Source organism: Scyliorhinus canicula, chromosome 17, assembly GCF_902713615.1.
Source record: "Scyliorhinus canicula chromosome 17, sScyCan1.1, whole genome shotgun sequence".
Taxonomy (NCBI): Eukaryota; Metazoa; Chordata; class Chondrichthyes; order Carcharhiniformes; family Scyliorhinidae; genus Scyliorhinus; species Scyliorhinus canicula.
Window position 1 is genome coordinate 42,206,510 of NC_052162.1, and position 14,450 is coordinate 42,220,959.

The 14,450-nt window shown below is 51.3% G+C and overlaps 1 protein-coding gene across 2 annotated transcripts in view; it reads left to right on the forward strand.

Annotated features, from left to right (window-relative positions):
* Positions 1-13,996, forward strand: part of fdx1b (ferredoxin 1b) — an 83,087-nt gene extending 69,091 nt beyond the window's left edge. The window contains exon 4 of one of the 2 annotated variants that reach the window (XM_038776169.1): positions 13,650-13,996. In XM_038776169.1, the coding sequence (XP_038632097.1) occupies positions 13,650-13,782 (133 nt within the window). In that variant the 3' untranslated portion in view covers positions 13,783-13,996. The remainder of the gene's footprint in view (positions 1-13,649) is intronic. The other variant, XM_038776170.1, reaches the window with a different exon arrangement.
* The last annotated feature ends 454 nt before the right edge of the window (positions 13,997-14,450 follow it).

Below are 14,450 nucleotides of genomic sequence, written 5' to 3' on the forward strand. Positions count from 1 at the left end.
TGTGCCACTGAAGTGACCAATTGAGAGCCTCTTCCCACCACCGTTGCCATTTTACCAATGAAGGGTGGGCCCCTCCGTCGTGTGGGAAGGTTGCCTCTTGAACCCTGGTTGTCCCTTTGTGAGCTTAGAAGGATTCTCCTAATTGGGCACTCGAAGGCCCACAGAAGGACCCCTCCGCAGCAATGGCTACCCCTGTGGCAGCAACCCCTGTGCCGGCGCCGCCATATTGTTCCCAGAGACCATGTGCGATTCATAGGCGCCCACCCCCCCGGCCATGTGCGACCCGTGGGAACTGCCATCTTGGCTGGAGTCTTAAGACCCCGATTCGGATGACTGCACACCGCCCGAGGAATTCCATCCGCTTCTGCCACGACTCCACTCGGTGACTCTGGACTAGTCTCAGCCCCGATCTCGTTCGACCGCTACAACGACTGTACTCATCAACGGATCATCGATTATAGTCAGACCATCAACAGGTATAAGCAGCTCGACGCGTACCCTCTCCCCCACATATCTGATTTGGTCAATCAGATTGCACAATACTAGGTCTTTTCCATGGTGGACCTCAGATCCGCCTACCACCAGCTCCCCATTCACCCGGACGACCGCAAGTACACTGCATTTGAAGGAGATGGGCTCTACCACTTCCTTAGGGTTCCCTTCGGTGTCACAAATAGGGGGCGAGATTCTCTGCAAATGCGGAGAGACGTAAAGGCTGCCGTGAAACTGGCCGTGTTTCACGGCAGCCTTCACGCCCGTTCCCGGGACCCGATTCTCCCCCCCCCCCCATCGGGGCCAGGGGCGGGACCCCGGGAATCACGGCGTCGCGGCCTTAACGACCGTCATTAAGGCCGCGCGCCAAGATGACGCGCGGCCGGCTCCAACCCGCGCATGCGCGGGTGACGTCATCACGCCACTGACGGAACCCACGCATGCGCAGTTCCGCATTTCTCCACCGCCGCCCGACAAGATGTGGCGGCTTGATCTTGTCGGCCGGCGGAGGGGAAATAGTGCGTCCAAGCAGGCCCGACGATCGGTGGGCACCGATCGCGGGCCTGTCCCCTCCCGAGCATAACGGTGGTGTTCCCACCCCAAACGGGCCTCTTGATGCCCCAAACGGGCATCCAGCGCCCGTTTGTACGACGGCAGCGAGCAGGTGTGTTTGCTGCCGTGAAAAAACGGGTGTAAGGCCCGGCCGCTCGGCCCATCGGCCGCGGAGAATCGCCGCTCGCCGTAAAAAAAGGCGAGCGACGATTTGTGACGTGGGTCGGGCGAGGTGGGGGGGGAGAATAGCGGGAGGGCGTGAAAAATGTCGGGAGGCCCTCCCGCTATTCTCCCAACCGGCATGGGGGGCGGAGAATCGCGCCCAGGGTCTCGGTTTTCCAACGGGAGATGGACCGAATGGTTGACCGGTTCGGTTTGTGGGCCACGTACCTCGACAACGTCACCATCTGCGGCCACGACCAGCAGGACCACGACACCAACCTCCGCAAATTTCTCCATACTGCCAGACTCCTTAACCTGACCTATAACAAGGAGAAATGCGTATTCAGCACCGATCGTCTAGCCATCCTCGGCTACATAGTGCACAATTGAATCATAGGCCCCGACGCCAAATGCATGCGCACCCTCATGGAGTTCCCCCTCACCACACTGCTCCAAGGCCCTGAAACGTTGCCTTTTTTCATATTACGCCCAGTGGGTCCCCAATTATGCGGACAAGGCCCGCCCACTAATCCAATCCACGGTTTTTCCGCCTGTCGGCAGCGGTCCCCCAGGCCTTCAGTCGAATAAAGGCAGACATCGCAAAGGCCATGATGCACGTAATCGATGAATCCCTTCCCTTCCAAGTCGAGAGCGACGCATCCGCGTAGCTCTGGCGGCCACACTCAACCAAGCAGGCAGGCCCGTGGCCTTCTCACGCACCCTCCATGCCTCCGAAATCCGCCATTCCTCCATTGAAAAGGAGGCCCAACCAAGCCATAGTAGAAGCTGTGCGGCATTGGAGGCATTACCTGGACAGCAGGAGATTCACTGACCAACGGTCGGTAGCTTTCATGTTCGATAATGCACAGTGGGGCAAGATAAAGAACGATAAGATCTTACGGTGGAGGATCGAGCTCTCCACCTACAACTACGAGATCTTGTATCGTCCTGGGAAGCTAAACGAGTCTCCTGATGCCCTATCCCATGCCACCGCACAAGTGGACCGACACTGGACCCTCCACGATGACCTCTGCCACCTCTACAACGACGAGTCTGAATACAGGAGGGAGATAGAGAACCTAGTGGAGTGGTGCAATGACAACAATCTCTCCCTTAATGCCAGCAAAACTAAAGAGCTGGTCATCGACTTCAGGAAGCATAGTACTGTACACACCCCTGTCAGCATCAACGGAGCTGAGGTAGAGATGGTGAGCAGCTTCAAATTCCTAGGGGTGCACATCACCAAAAATCTATCCTGGTCCACTCATGTCGACGCTATCACCAAGAAAGCACAACAGCGCCTTTACTTCCTCAGGAAACTAAGGAAATTGGCATGTCCACATTAACCCTTACCAACTTTTACAGATGCACTATAGAGAGCATCCTCTCGGGCTGCATCACAGCCTGGTATGGCAACTGCTCGGCCCAGGACCGCAAGGAACTTCAGAGAGTCGTGAATACCGCCCAGTCCATCACACGAACCTGCCTCCCATCCATCGATTCCATCTACACCTCCCGCTGCCGGGGGAAAGCAGGCAGCATAATCAAGGATCCCTCCCACCCGGCTTACTCACTTTTCCAACTTCTTCCATCGGGCAGGAGATTCAGAAGTCTGAGAACACGGACGAACAGACTCAAAAACAGCTTCTTCCCCACTGTCACCAGACTCCTAAACGACCCTTTTATGGACTGTCCTCATTAATACTACACCCTGTCTGCTTCATCCGATGCCAATGCTTATGTAGTTACATTGTATATATTGTGTAGCCCTATTATGTATTCTCATGTACTTTCTTGAATTCTGTTCAATTCCCTTTCTTCCAATGTACTGAATGATCTGTTGAGCTGCTTGCAGAAAAATACTTTTCACTGTACCTCGGTACACGTGACAATAAACAAATCCAATCCAATCCAATCCAATCCAGGGGTCACTTGTTTCTTCCATTTTATCAAAACCCGCAACCTGCCGAACTCCATCGAGGAGGTCAGGACCGTCACCAGGAACTGCCAAATCTGCGCGGAGTGCAAGCCGGACTTCTACCGGCCAAAGAAAGCGCACCTGGTGAAGGCTTCCCGCCCCTTTGACCGCCTCAGCATGGACTTCAAAGGGCCCCTTCCCTCCACCGACCGCAACACGTACTTCCTGAACGTGATTGACGAGTACTGTGATTCCCGGCTGGGTCACTGTCTGTGTGGAGTCTGCACGTCCTCCCCCCGTGTGCGTGGGTTTCCTCCGGGTGCTCCGGTTTCCTCCCACAGTCCAAAGATGTGCGGGTTAGGTGGATTGGTCACGCTAAATTGCCCGTAGTGTCCTAATAAAAGTAAGGTTAAGGGGGGGTTGTTGGGTTACGGGTATAGGGTGGATATGTGGGTTTGTGTAGGGTGATCATGGCTCGGCACAACATTGAGGGCCGAAGGGCCTGTTCTGTGCTGTACTATGTTCTATGTTCTATGTTCTACTCCCGGTTCCCGTTCGCCATCCCCTGTCCTGACATGACTGCTGCCACTGTCATTTAAGCCATGCACAGCCATTAAAGCCCTCCACAGCATCTTGACCCGGTTCAGTTTCCCTGCCTACGTTCACAACGATAGTGGGTCTACCTTCACGAGCGACGAACTGCATCAATTCCTGCTCAGCAAGGGCATTGCCTCAAGCAGGACGACCAGTTACAACCCCTGGGGAAACGGGCAGGTGGAGAGGGAGAACGGAACGGTCAGGAAGACCGTCCTACTGTCCCTACGGTCCAGGAATCTCCCAGTCTCCCGCTGGCAGGAGGTCCTTCCCGATGCACTCCACTCCATTCAATCACTATTGTGTACCACGACCAATGAAACACCTCATGAGCGTCTCCATGTCTTCCCTAGGAAGTCCTCCTCGGGGACCTCGCTCCCAACCTGGCTAGCAGCTCCTGGACCCATTCTGCTCCACAAACACGTGCGGGCGCACAGGTAGGACCTGCTGGTCGAGAGGGTACACCTCCTTCATGCTAACCCTCAGTACGCCTATGTGGCATACCCCGACAGTCGGCAGGATACGGTCTCCCTCCGGGACCTGCCGCCCGCTGGATATTCACCCACACCCCCCCTCACTAACCCCACCCACCCTCCCACCGGCGCACCCCACAGCTGCCCCCTTCCCAGGGAGATTGGTCCTTCCACTGGCCCCATCCAGGGGTGATGAAGCTGAAGAAGTCACGCTCCCGGAGTTACGGATGCCCAAGCCGGTGCCTGCATCACCGCCGAAACTGCGACGATCACAGAGGACGACCAGGGCCCCCGATCGAATAATACCTTCATTATGACATGTACCTGTAAATAAATACCTGTAAATAATTTGTGTGACATGTAAAAGGAAAAATACTGTACCACCGACGGGTTCCGCCATAACCTCCACCACTATATAACGCGAGACCACCACCCCCGCCGGACTCTTTTTTTAACAGGGGATGAATGTGGTAGTCGGTATTAGGAGTATTACGGTACCTAGGTTGGAGATACCTGATGCTGTAAGATCATTGGTGTGGGAGGTACCTGAGACAGTAAGATCATTGGTGAAGCCTGCCTGCTAGTTCCTTCCAGTAAGGCGGAGTATAAGAGTCTGTGTTTCCCTAGCTGCTGCATTCTGTACCTGCGCTGCTGGGGGAAACATCTAGTCCAATAAAGCCTTCAATTGTCCTACAATCTCGCTTCGGGAGTTATTGATCGTGCATCACTGGCAAATTAGTTAGAGATCAGTTATTAGGAGGCATAGAAAATGTTGTACTCTGAAAACAGCTCCTAAAACAGAAGGACCTGACTTCACAGTTTGCTTTAGAAATGTGCATTTTAACCGAGAGCTAGACGGGGAACAGCTGCTTCTGTGCAAATCTACATCAGAACAGTGGGGTGGTAGTGGGGTCCTTTCAGGAATAAATGTAGGAGCAACAAGTCCAGAGAATCCTGGATATCGAGGAATATTCAGGACTGGATAGGAAGGAAAAGAGAGGCTTTGAACAGATACAAAGGAGAAAATCTACAGAGGCCCCCGTGGAATAAAGAAAGTACAGGGGGAACTCAATAAACAATTAGGAGAGTAAAGAGGGGGCATGAAAAAGAACTGGCGGGTATGATTAGCGAAAATCCCAAAATGCTCCATAAGTATATCGGGGGAAGAGAATTGCCAGGGAAAGAGTAGGACCCATTAGGCCAGTAGGGGTCGTGACGCATGGGTGGGTGATGTGAAATGGGTTGCCAAAAGGTCTAAAAACTGATCCCTGAGGATCACATGACCTTGTTTCCCATTTTCTCCCTGGCTACAGTGCAGTGTGTGGCCACATGAGGCTGATGTAGAGGCCGGTGCCGTGGACTTTCTGCCTCCCTGGGTCACTAATTTGTCGTCACCGCTCCCGATACAGTCTCCAGCAGCCACTCCCGTTTCTGCAGCAGCTGATCAGCCAGGTTAGTCAGCAGCTGCACCTACAACCGAAGAGTTTAAAAGAAAAAAAATCAATCATCTTTAAATGTATTTCCTGCAGATACTCCTCCTGCACAGAGTTAGTTTCCAGCAGTGCTTCGTGCTCTTTTTTTTCCAGGCCTGCATCTCCCACCCAAAATCAAGTGAATGCTGATTGGAATAGGTTTCCACAAGTACCCCAGTCAGTAACTCGTAGCTGGAGCACTGCCATATACAGGATTTCACAGATTATTCTTGTGTAGCCTGTGGGGATCGTGTTGTGTGTGAATAACAGGTTTGATGTATCTTTTAAATGGGGAGCCGCTTTCCACTCACTTTCTGAGATCAGTCGCTCTCTCAGTGAGACTGACTTTGCGATCAGTAGTGAGTTTCCTTCCTTCCCCAAATCCAGGCTTGTTTCCAAGAAATTCCCAATTTCCCCTTCAAACACCTCAAGACTCTGCGATCAAAAATCTCGCTCACTGATCTGTGTAGAGATTTTTATTACAAGTTACTTAAATCTCTAAATAACAATAAAAAATAGAAAATATATTTGTATTTACATTTTTTTACATTTAAGAATACAGAAGTGATAATACAGAACAATGAATGTGATGTTTGAAGAAGGAACTATGGCTAATCTATTGTGAACGTGGCGTGGGTCGTGAGAGGCGGCCATTGTGTAAAAATGGATCGCTGGGAAAATAGTTTGAAAAACACTGCTTTAGGCATTAGGGACCAAGGGGATAATCTGTGTGTCAAGCTGGATGGCATTGGTAGGGTATTAAATGAGTACTTCACATGTTTTTTCCATGTCGGTGCAACATCGAGGGCCGAAGGGCCTGTACTGCGCTGTATCGTTCTATGTTCTATGTTCTATGTGTCTTCACTTTGGAGGAGGAGGATGTGGCTGCAGAATCCAGATCGAGGGAATGTGAGGTTCTTGAGCAGTTTGACATGGGGAGTGATGAGGGACTGGAGGTTTTGGTAGGTTTAAAAGTGGACAAATCCCCAGGTCCAGGCTGCTGTGGGAGGTAAGGGAGGAGATTTCAGGGGCGCTGACTCAAATCTTTAATTCCTCTCTGGCCACAGGAGGTACCAGAGGACTGGAGGACAGCTAACGTGGTTCCACTTTTCCAGAAGGGTGGTAGAGATAAACCAGGGAGTTGCAGACCATTGAGTCTCACATCGGTGATAGGGAAACTATTGGAGAAAATCCTGAAGGACAGAACCGATCTCCACTTGGAGAGGCAAGGTTTGAGGAGGGACAGTCAGCATGGCTTTGGCAGAGGGAGGTCCATGCTGAACAAATTTGATTGATTTTTTTGAGGATTGACCAGGTGTGTAGATGAAGGCAGTGCAGTTGATGTAGTTATGGATTTCAGCAAAGTCTTTGACAAGGTCCCACATGAGAGACTGGTAAAGAAGGTGACATAGGATCTAGGGTAATGTGGCAAGTTGGATCCATAAAGGGCTTAGTGATAGGAGACAGAGGATGATGGTAATGAGCTGGTTGTGTGACTGGAGGTCAGTATCCAGTGGCGTACCACAGGGATCAGTGCTATGTGCCTTAGTGTTTGTGACATAAATAAACATAGAAGAAAATGTGGGGTAGATGAGAAGTAAATTTGCAGATGACACGAAAGTTGGCCGGGTGTTTGACAGTGAAGAAGAAGGTCTTAGGTTACAGGAAGATATAGATGGGTTGGTCAGATGGACAGATCAGGAGCAGATGGAATTTAACCCTGAAAAGTGTGAGGTGATGCACTTTGGACTGAATAACACGACAAGGGAGTACTCAATGAATGGCGGACATTAGGATACTCAGAGGGATCTTGGGGTGCTTTTCCACAGATCCCTGAAGGCGGAAGGGCAGGTTTATAGAATAGTTAAGCAGGCATACGAACACTTGCCTTTATCAGTCATGGCATAGATTATAAGAGCAAGGAGGTTATGTTATAGCCATAGAGGACTTTCGTTAGGCCACAGCTGGAGTACTATGTTCAGTTCTGATCACTGTACTATGGGATGGAAGTGATTGCACTAGAGAGGGTGCAGAAAATATTCACCAGGATGTTGCCCAGGATGGAGCATTTTAGCTATGAAGAGCGGCTGGATAACCTTAGGTTGTTTGCTTTGGATCAGAGAAGGCTGAGAAGGGACCTGATCGAGGTGTATAAGATTATAAGGGGTATGGACAAGGTTGATAGAAAGCAGCTGTTCCCCTTAGTTGAAGGGTCAGGAGCAAGAGGGCATAATTTTAAGGTGAAAGGCAGGAGATTTAGAGAGGATTTGAGGAAATGTTTTTTATCCAGAGGGTGATGGGAATCTTGAATGCACTGCCTGGGAGGGTAATTGAGGCAGGAAACCTCACAATCTTTAAAACGTACTTGAATGCCGTAACACTCAAGGCTATGGGCACATGCTGGAAAATGGGATTAGTGTGGAGCAGTTTTATTTTTATTGGTGCAGGCTTGACAGCCCGAAGGGCCTCTTTCTGTGCTGTCTGATTCTGTAATTCATCCTCCGATGGCTCGAACTAGACTATTTTCCAAGTACAGTTAGCAGTTCGGTAACTGTGAATCTCAAGAGTCACTTTGTCACACAGACTGTTGTACATTTCTATAAATGTATTATTCTGTTTGCACATACTTAGTTGTTTCCCGGGATTCCCGCATACTGTTTCATTTCACACCGCCAGAGGCCCAAGCCAAATGGAAAGGGTGTAGACTGGGTCATCATGTGACTAAATGATGCGTGGAGGTCACAGTGGTGGTGCTTGGCTGAATTACCCAGGACCTCAGGCAGAGCAGGTGTGTTAACGAGGGTTTATATATTTAGTTAATAAATCTCCTGTTTGTTGAAAGTCCGTTGTGCCGTCGTTGATTTAACGGACCACACAGCATGATGTCCCAGCCTACAATCAAGATTGGACGTGGACCCGCTCTTTGCACCATTAATTGTCTGCTTTGCCACCGAGTGGCTGCTCATTGGCCATCTGATATTCTGAAACAGCGGGTATGGAAGGAAGCTGACCACTCACTTTCTGTTCTATTTCCCTCACCCCACTGGAAAGTCCAAAAGCCACCCCCCCCCCCCCCCCCCACAACCCCCCCCCCCCCCCCCCCCCCCCCCCTGTGTTGGATGTACTGTCTCCTGAAAATTGCACTGCTGTGCTCATCAAATCCCCACCCCCTCTCCTGTGGAGTAGTTGGAGGACTCCAACCGCGTGGAGGAGGTGGTGCCGGTCATGTGTGCCACCCAGGCCAATATCACACGGGTGGCATATGCGCTGGAGGCATTGGGGAAGGGGAGCTGGCGAGGGTTTTGGCTATGGATCAGCATGTCCAAGGCCAGGGGCACTCTGTGCAGGCGTTTGCCTGAAGCCCAGATCACGGTTACCAACTCACAGGCAATCATGTGCCAGAGCCATATGGAAATTGCAGCGGCGCTCCTGAGAGTGGCCCAGTCACAGCAGGCCATGGCTGAGAGCATCGGTGGCATTGCCCAGGTGCTGACGGACGTGGCGCAGGCACAGAGGGGGTGGCGCAGTTGCAGAGGGAAATGGCGCAATCACTGGCTGATGTGACACAGGCCCAGAAGGTGATGGCACAGTCAATGGGTGATGTGGCGCAGTCCCAGACTGCGATGGTCCACTCCCTACGCTCCATGGCTACGAGCATGCAGGACCTGGCCGAGACAAGAGCAGGCTTCCAGGACTGGCAGCGCCAGTGGTAGGGGAGCTGCAGGTGTCAGCTAGACTTGCACTCCCGTCCTATGGAATAGCCTGGGGGCCGTCGGACACCCTGTGGGAGGAGGAGGTTGATGTGTTGGGTATGCTGGGTCTGCGAGGACTGCGTTTACCATAGCAGTGAGAGAGACAGGCTACCAACACTTGTAGAATTACAACTCTATTTTATTGAACTATGAGCTGTTAAACATACTTGAACTGTGGGTTGACACTATGCTGAGTTGACTGGAGACCTGAGGCTAACCTGACCAGACTATACTGCCAGCACATGGTAGATGTTCGTGTTGCTGATCACGGGCTCTGTCTGTTTGAGGCAGCATCCCAAGAGAGCGGGAAAACTAGTGCCCTCTGGCTTTACAGTGTCCTGTCTGGTGATTGGCTGCTGTGTTCTGTGTGTTGATTGGTCATTCAGTGCGTCAGTCAGTGTCTGTCTATGCACCATCATATACTTGTGTGTATATCATGACAGAGATGAGAACGGCTGCAGCAGCGACCGGGGGGGGGGGGGGGGGGAAGGAGGGAGAGGAGGGGAGGGGGGAGAGGAGGGGAGGGGGAGGGGGGAGAGGAGGGGAGGGGGGGTTTGTTGCGGGGGAAGGGAGAAATGTGTATATGTGTTTATTGAATATGCCGGGTGCTTATCTATTTCTTCTGTTTGTAGTTACTGCGGGGGGGGGGGGGGGGGGGGGGGGGGGGGGTTGGGGGTTATTGTGTTTTTTCTTTTTGTTGTTGTTAATACGGTTTTCTTGTTGTTATTTTATGTTTTTGAAAATATTAATAAAAATTATTTTTTAAAAAAATGACAGAGGTGAGAGGGCCCGTGCCTGTGACTCGCCAAGGAACACCGCAGCACCTCGGTCTACCGGGGCACCCCCCCCCCCCCCCCCCCCCCCCCCCCACACTCCTGTCCCTAGTATATCTGATGGGCAGAAAAGGGCAGCACCACATGGGATACAGTGTCTGTGCTCCTGGCCAGTAAACCCCCCCCCCCCCCCCCCCCCCCCCAACCTCCAGTCGGTGAACCTGGAGGTGATCAGAGTGTCCCGTGGGCGTTGGCCCTAGCGCACACGTAATGAGGCCTCCCGTGCCTGCCTGGGCCCCATGTTCTGCCCACCCTCGCCCTACTCTGCTTCCTCCTGGCCTCACAAGGCCTGGCCTTCATCCTCCTCCTCCAGCTCCTCGCCCCTCTGAACCATTACACCAAGGGCTTCTGCCGGGCACCGAGTGCGGACCTGTCCACCATCTTACAGAGCTTGGTGCCCAGGTGCATGTTGTGCGATGTTGTGCATAATGCAGCAGGGCGCCACAATGTGGGAACCCTCTCAGCATCATACAGGAGGGCCTCTCCAGAGTGGTCCAGGCACCTGAACTGCATATTCAGGATGCCAAAGTACCGCTTGGTGACTCCCCTGGTCGCTACATGAGCGGTGATGTAGCGGGTCTCCGTGTCGGTTTGTGGCCTCCGGATAGGCGTCATCAGCCACAAAGGTAGTGGATAGCCCCCACCGCCCATTACCAGTCGCCCCAGCTGAGAACCCATCTCGAACACGTCATGAATCATCGTATGTGCCAGAATGACGGCACACTGCCCAGGTATCAGGGGCAGACATGCATGCTGTGATTCTGATGGTCACATATTAGCTGCACATTCATAGAGTGGAACTCCTTTTGGTTTGTGTAGAGTGGCCTGTCATCTGCAGACGCTCGTAGGGTGACACGCATCCCGGCAATCACCCCCTGGATCCGGGGCATGTCGGTATGGTGGCGTACTCTGCTGCTCGGGCATCCTGGCGGGCTCGGTCCACATTGAAATGGATACATTGTGCCCACTGGGAATTTAGGGCCTCCATGATGGCACGGATGCACCTGGGCACCGAGTTCTGTAAGATCGTGGACAGGTCCGCACTTGGCGCCTGGCAGAAGCCCTTGGCGTAATGGTTCAGAGTGACTGTCACTTTGACAGCCACCGGGAGCGGGTATCCTTCCCCATTCCCCCGCGGTGCCAGGTGCACCATGATCTGGCAGACATGTCGCACTGTCACCCTGCTCAGCTAGAATCTTCGACGGTATGCCCGGTATGGCAGGTCCTCAAATGCCTTGCACTGCCGTGACACACAAGGCCACATGCAGCACCTCCTATGCATCTCCTCCTCCTCGGCCTGTTGGGCAGCCAGCTCTCTATCCTGGGCGGCTGCCTCCTGTTCTTCTAGGGCACGCTCTGCTGCTCCGCTGCTACACATTTCTCCTCGAGCAGTCAGCTCGTACGGCGCAGGGCATGCCCCAGGGCTCTGGCAACTAGCCACCATTGCTGGTTGAATTCCAATATCCATTGTCTGCAGGGGGTGAAAGGTCAACATGTTAGAACGGCTAATTGGTGGCCCAGGTTGGCACAGTTGGCTGTTACCCTGCATGCTCCCCCCACCACCCCATCCCTGCACCCCAGCCCCATTGGTGCCCGGTGCCTGTCCCTACTGCCAGGGGTACCATCAGCTGATGCTGCACTTGCCAGGGGTATGCTACGCAGCCCCTGTCGGTGCCACCTTAGGGTGGGCCATCTGATGCCCTGCAGGCGGATGGTGGCCACCTGGACAGTGGGGGGTCTGGCGGAGTGTGGGGGCATCCATATGGCTGGTGTCACGCTGCAGAACCAGGGGCCAAAGTGGGTGGTCAATGGAGTGCAGGCTGTGACAATGGACGTCCGTGCCTGGACACTGCCCCAATTCCGTGGGGCATCACCCCAATCACACGGCCCGTTCCCTCATCACCCCCACCCCCGGCCCTGGCAGCCACCCCCCCTGACCTCAGCCAGCCTGGCCAGTATCCGGCCCGGCAGCCCATGGTCATGCCTCCCTGCGTCCTTTCTCCTCTCTCTCTCCCTCATCAGCCATGCTGCCAGTTTCAGAATTTTTAGAAGCACAAGTGAATCGCGCTGTCAGGAACTAGGCCCATCGGACGCGGAGAATCGTGGAGGCCCCGGTGCATACCGGGCCGGGCCCGATAATGATATGCAAACGGTGTTTACTGTACGTGTGTTCCAGAACGCATTGGCGCGACTGTCAAGGCGACAGAGAATTGCGATTTGGCGTGAAATTGGCACCCACTGCGAGTTCGGTATCGGAACTGATTTTCCACCCAATCGCATTTCCCGATTTTGTCGTCGGCCGACGGAGAATCCCACCCAAGACTTTCCATATGGAAGCAAACTGTGGCCTGAATCTTCCAATCCTGGCGGCCCTGTCAAAGGTGCATTGATTTTTGACGAGGCAATCCCAGCAGCGGACTGGCCTAGAGAATCCCGTCCTGTCACTAATTTAGAAAATGCCCTTACAGTCAAGCAGCAAAATGCCAGTATTTAGTCCGTGACGAGATCCATTTCGCCCGTGTGCATTACAAAGACCACAGCCTTTATTGAACTGAACCTTTACTGTCGCAATATGCAGTTATTGTGAGGAGATGTCTAAACGTAAACTGACACCTTATAATGCATATTTTTGTTTTGTTTGATGAGAACCCTAATCAGTTCCCCACATCTCCTTACCTACTGAAGGCCATTGGTTCCATGGCATCGATGTCTGCCAATATTTTGCTCAATTGTCAATGATTCACATGAAACCTGACTGTGAAGGTCAACAGGCTGTTCCACTGTTAGGGCATTACAACCAGGCCAACATGTGCCTTCACCTGCTGCACAGTATCAAAGTGTAGCTGCCAATCGATGGCAGTGAACAGAATTATGTGGAAACATCAATATACCAAACACTGTCCCTCACACTTGAGTTTGTCAGAGTTTTATTGTTGTCAGCAATGTGCATTTTTTTAACCAATTCAGAAATGTTGGTCTGACTAAGAAAGATTGGACGAGGATCTGAAAACATTGCTAAATATGTAGATAGTTGATAATATGTAGACAATATCAGAAAGTTGCAGATCAAACCCAACCAAAATGGTTATTTTGTAATTCATTTAGTCAAGTCAACTTTTATCTCAAATGAGATGTAGCATTCAGCAACTTAGCTCAGAGATCGTTGCCTCGAAATTATTTCTGCTTTGAGATCAATCTTTGCAATTTTGCTTCAGATAAATATTCCCAACCCAGAGGACAACTGTCCCAAAAGTAAATTCGATTCTGCCTAATTTATCAAATCCAAAACTGGACAAGGGGAAGGTGGAATTATCACGTTTTGGGACCTTTGCTTGTGATAAAACTTTATGAACCCCATTAACCTCCATTGGAAAAAACATGTTTAAAAAATGCTCTCACAGCATTAATATTTTTCATTCCAGGTCTCGTCTGGGCTGCCAGATTTGTCTAAAGAAGTCTTTGGATGGAATAACTGTGAAGGTACCAAAAGACGTGATCAATGTCAGAAAATCAGTCGATGCAAAGGGACAGTGATGTGGCACATTTTGCAATGCCAACCTACCCCGGCAACAACTCTCAAACACGTCATTGAAGAGACAAAACTACACCATATTAAGAAACTTTAACTAGGTTTCAGTAAAGTCCAACAAGGCATTGCCAACGAAGATGTCACTGATGGATGGGACTTGTAATGGATAAACATTAAACTGATTAGATAAAGACTTTATAACAAAGTACATTTCTGGTATGAAAAGTGCCTGTTGGTGTTGGAGATTATTATATATAATTTTTAAAGCTTGTGCTTCGGAAGTGATTTGGGGAGTGAAATGCTATCCTTTTCTTCACCCAGTGACACTCCCAGGTCAAGTCACACAGCTCAGGTTAGATAAAGAGTAAAATTTCTGCCATAAATTCGGAGGAATAATGTCTAACACAGCAATGTTACTATTTTCCCTAAGAACGGTGTTTGCTTTGCAGGAAGTCTGTGCAAAAGATTCAAACTGGGGCTCTTTCAATTTGATAGACAATAATGCTGAATGCTATTCACTTAATCTGATGCCAAATCTGTAAATATGCGATTGTGAAAGGCATTTAAAAAAATTAGAACAGCTAATGTACAAATGAGTTGGCAAAATGATCAGGAATCAGATATTGCCTTTCATTGAATATGCTTGAACCTTGATGCAATGGCATGGGTTACA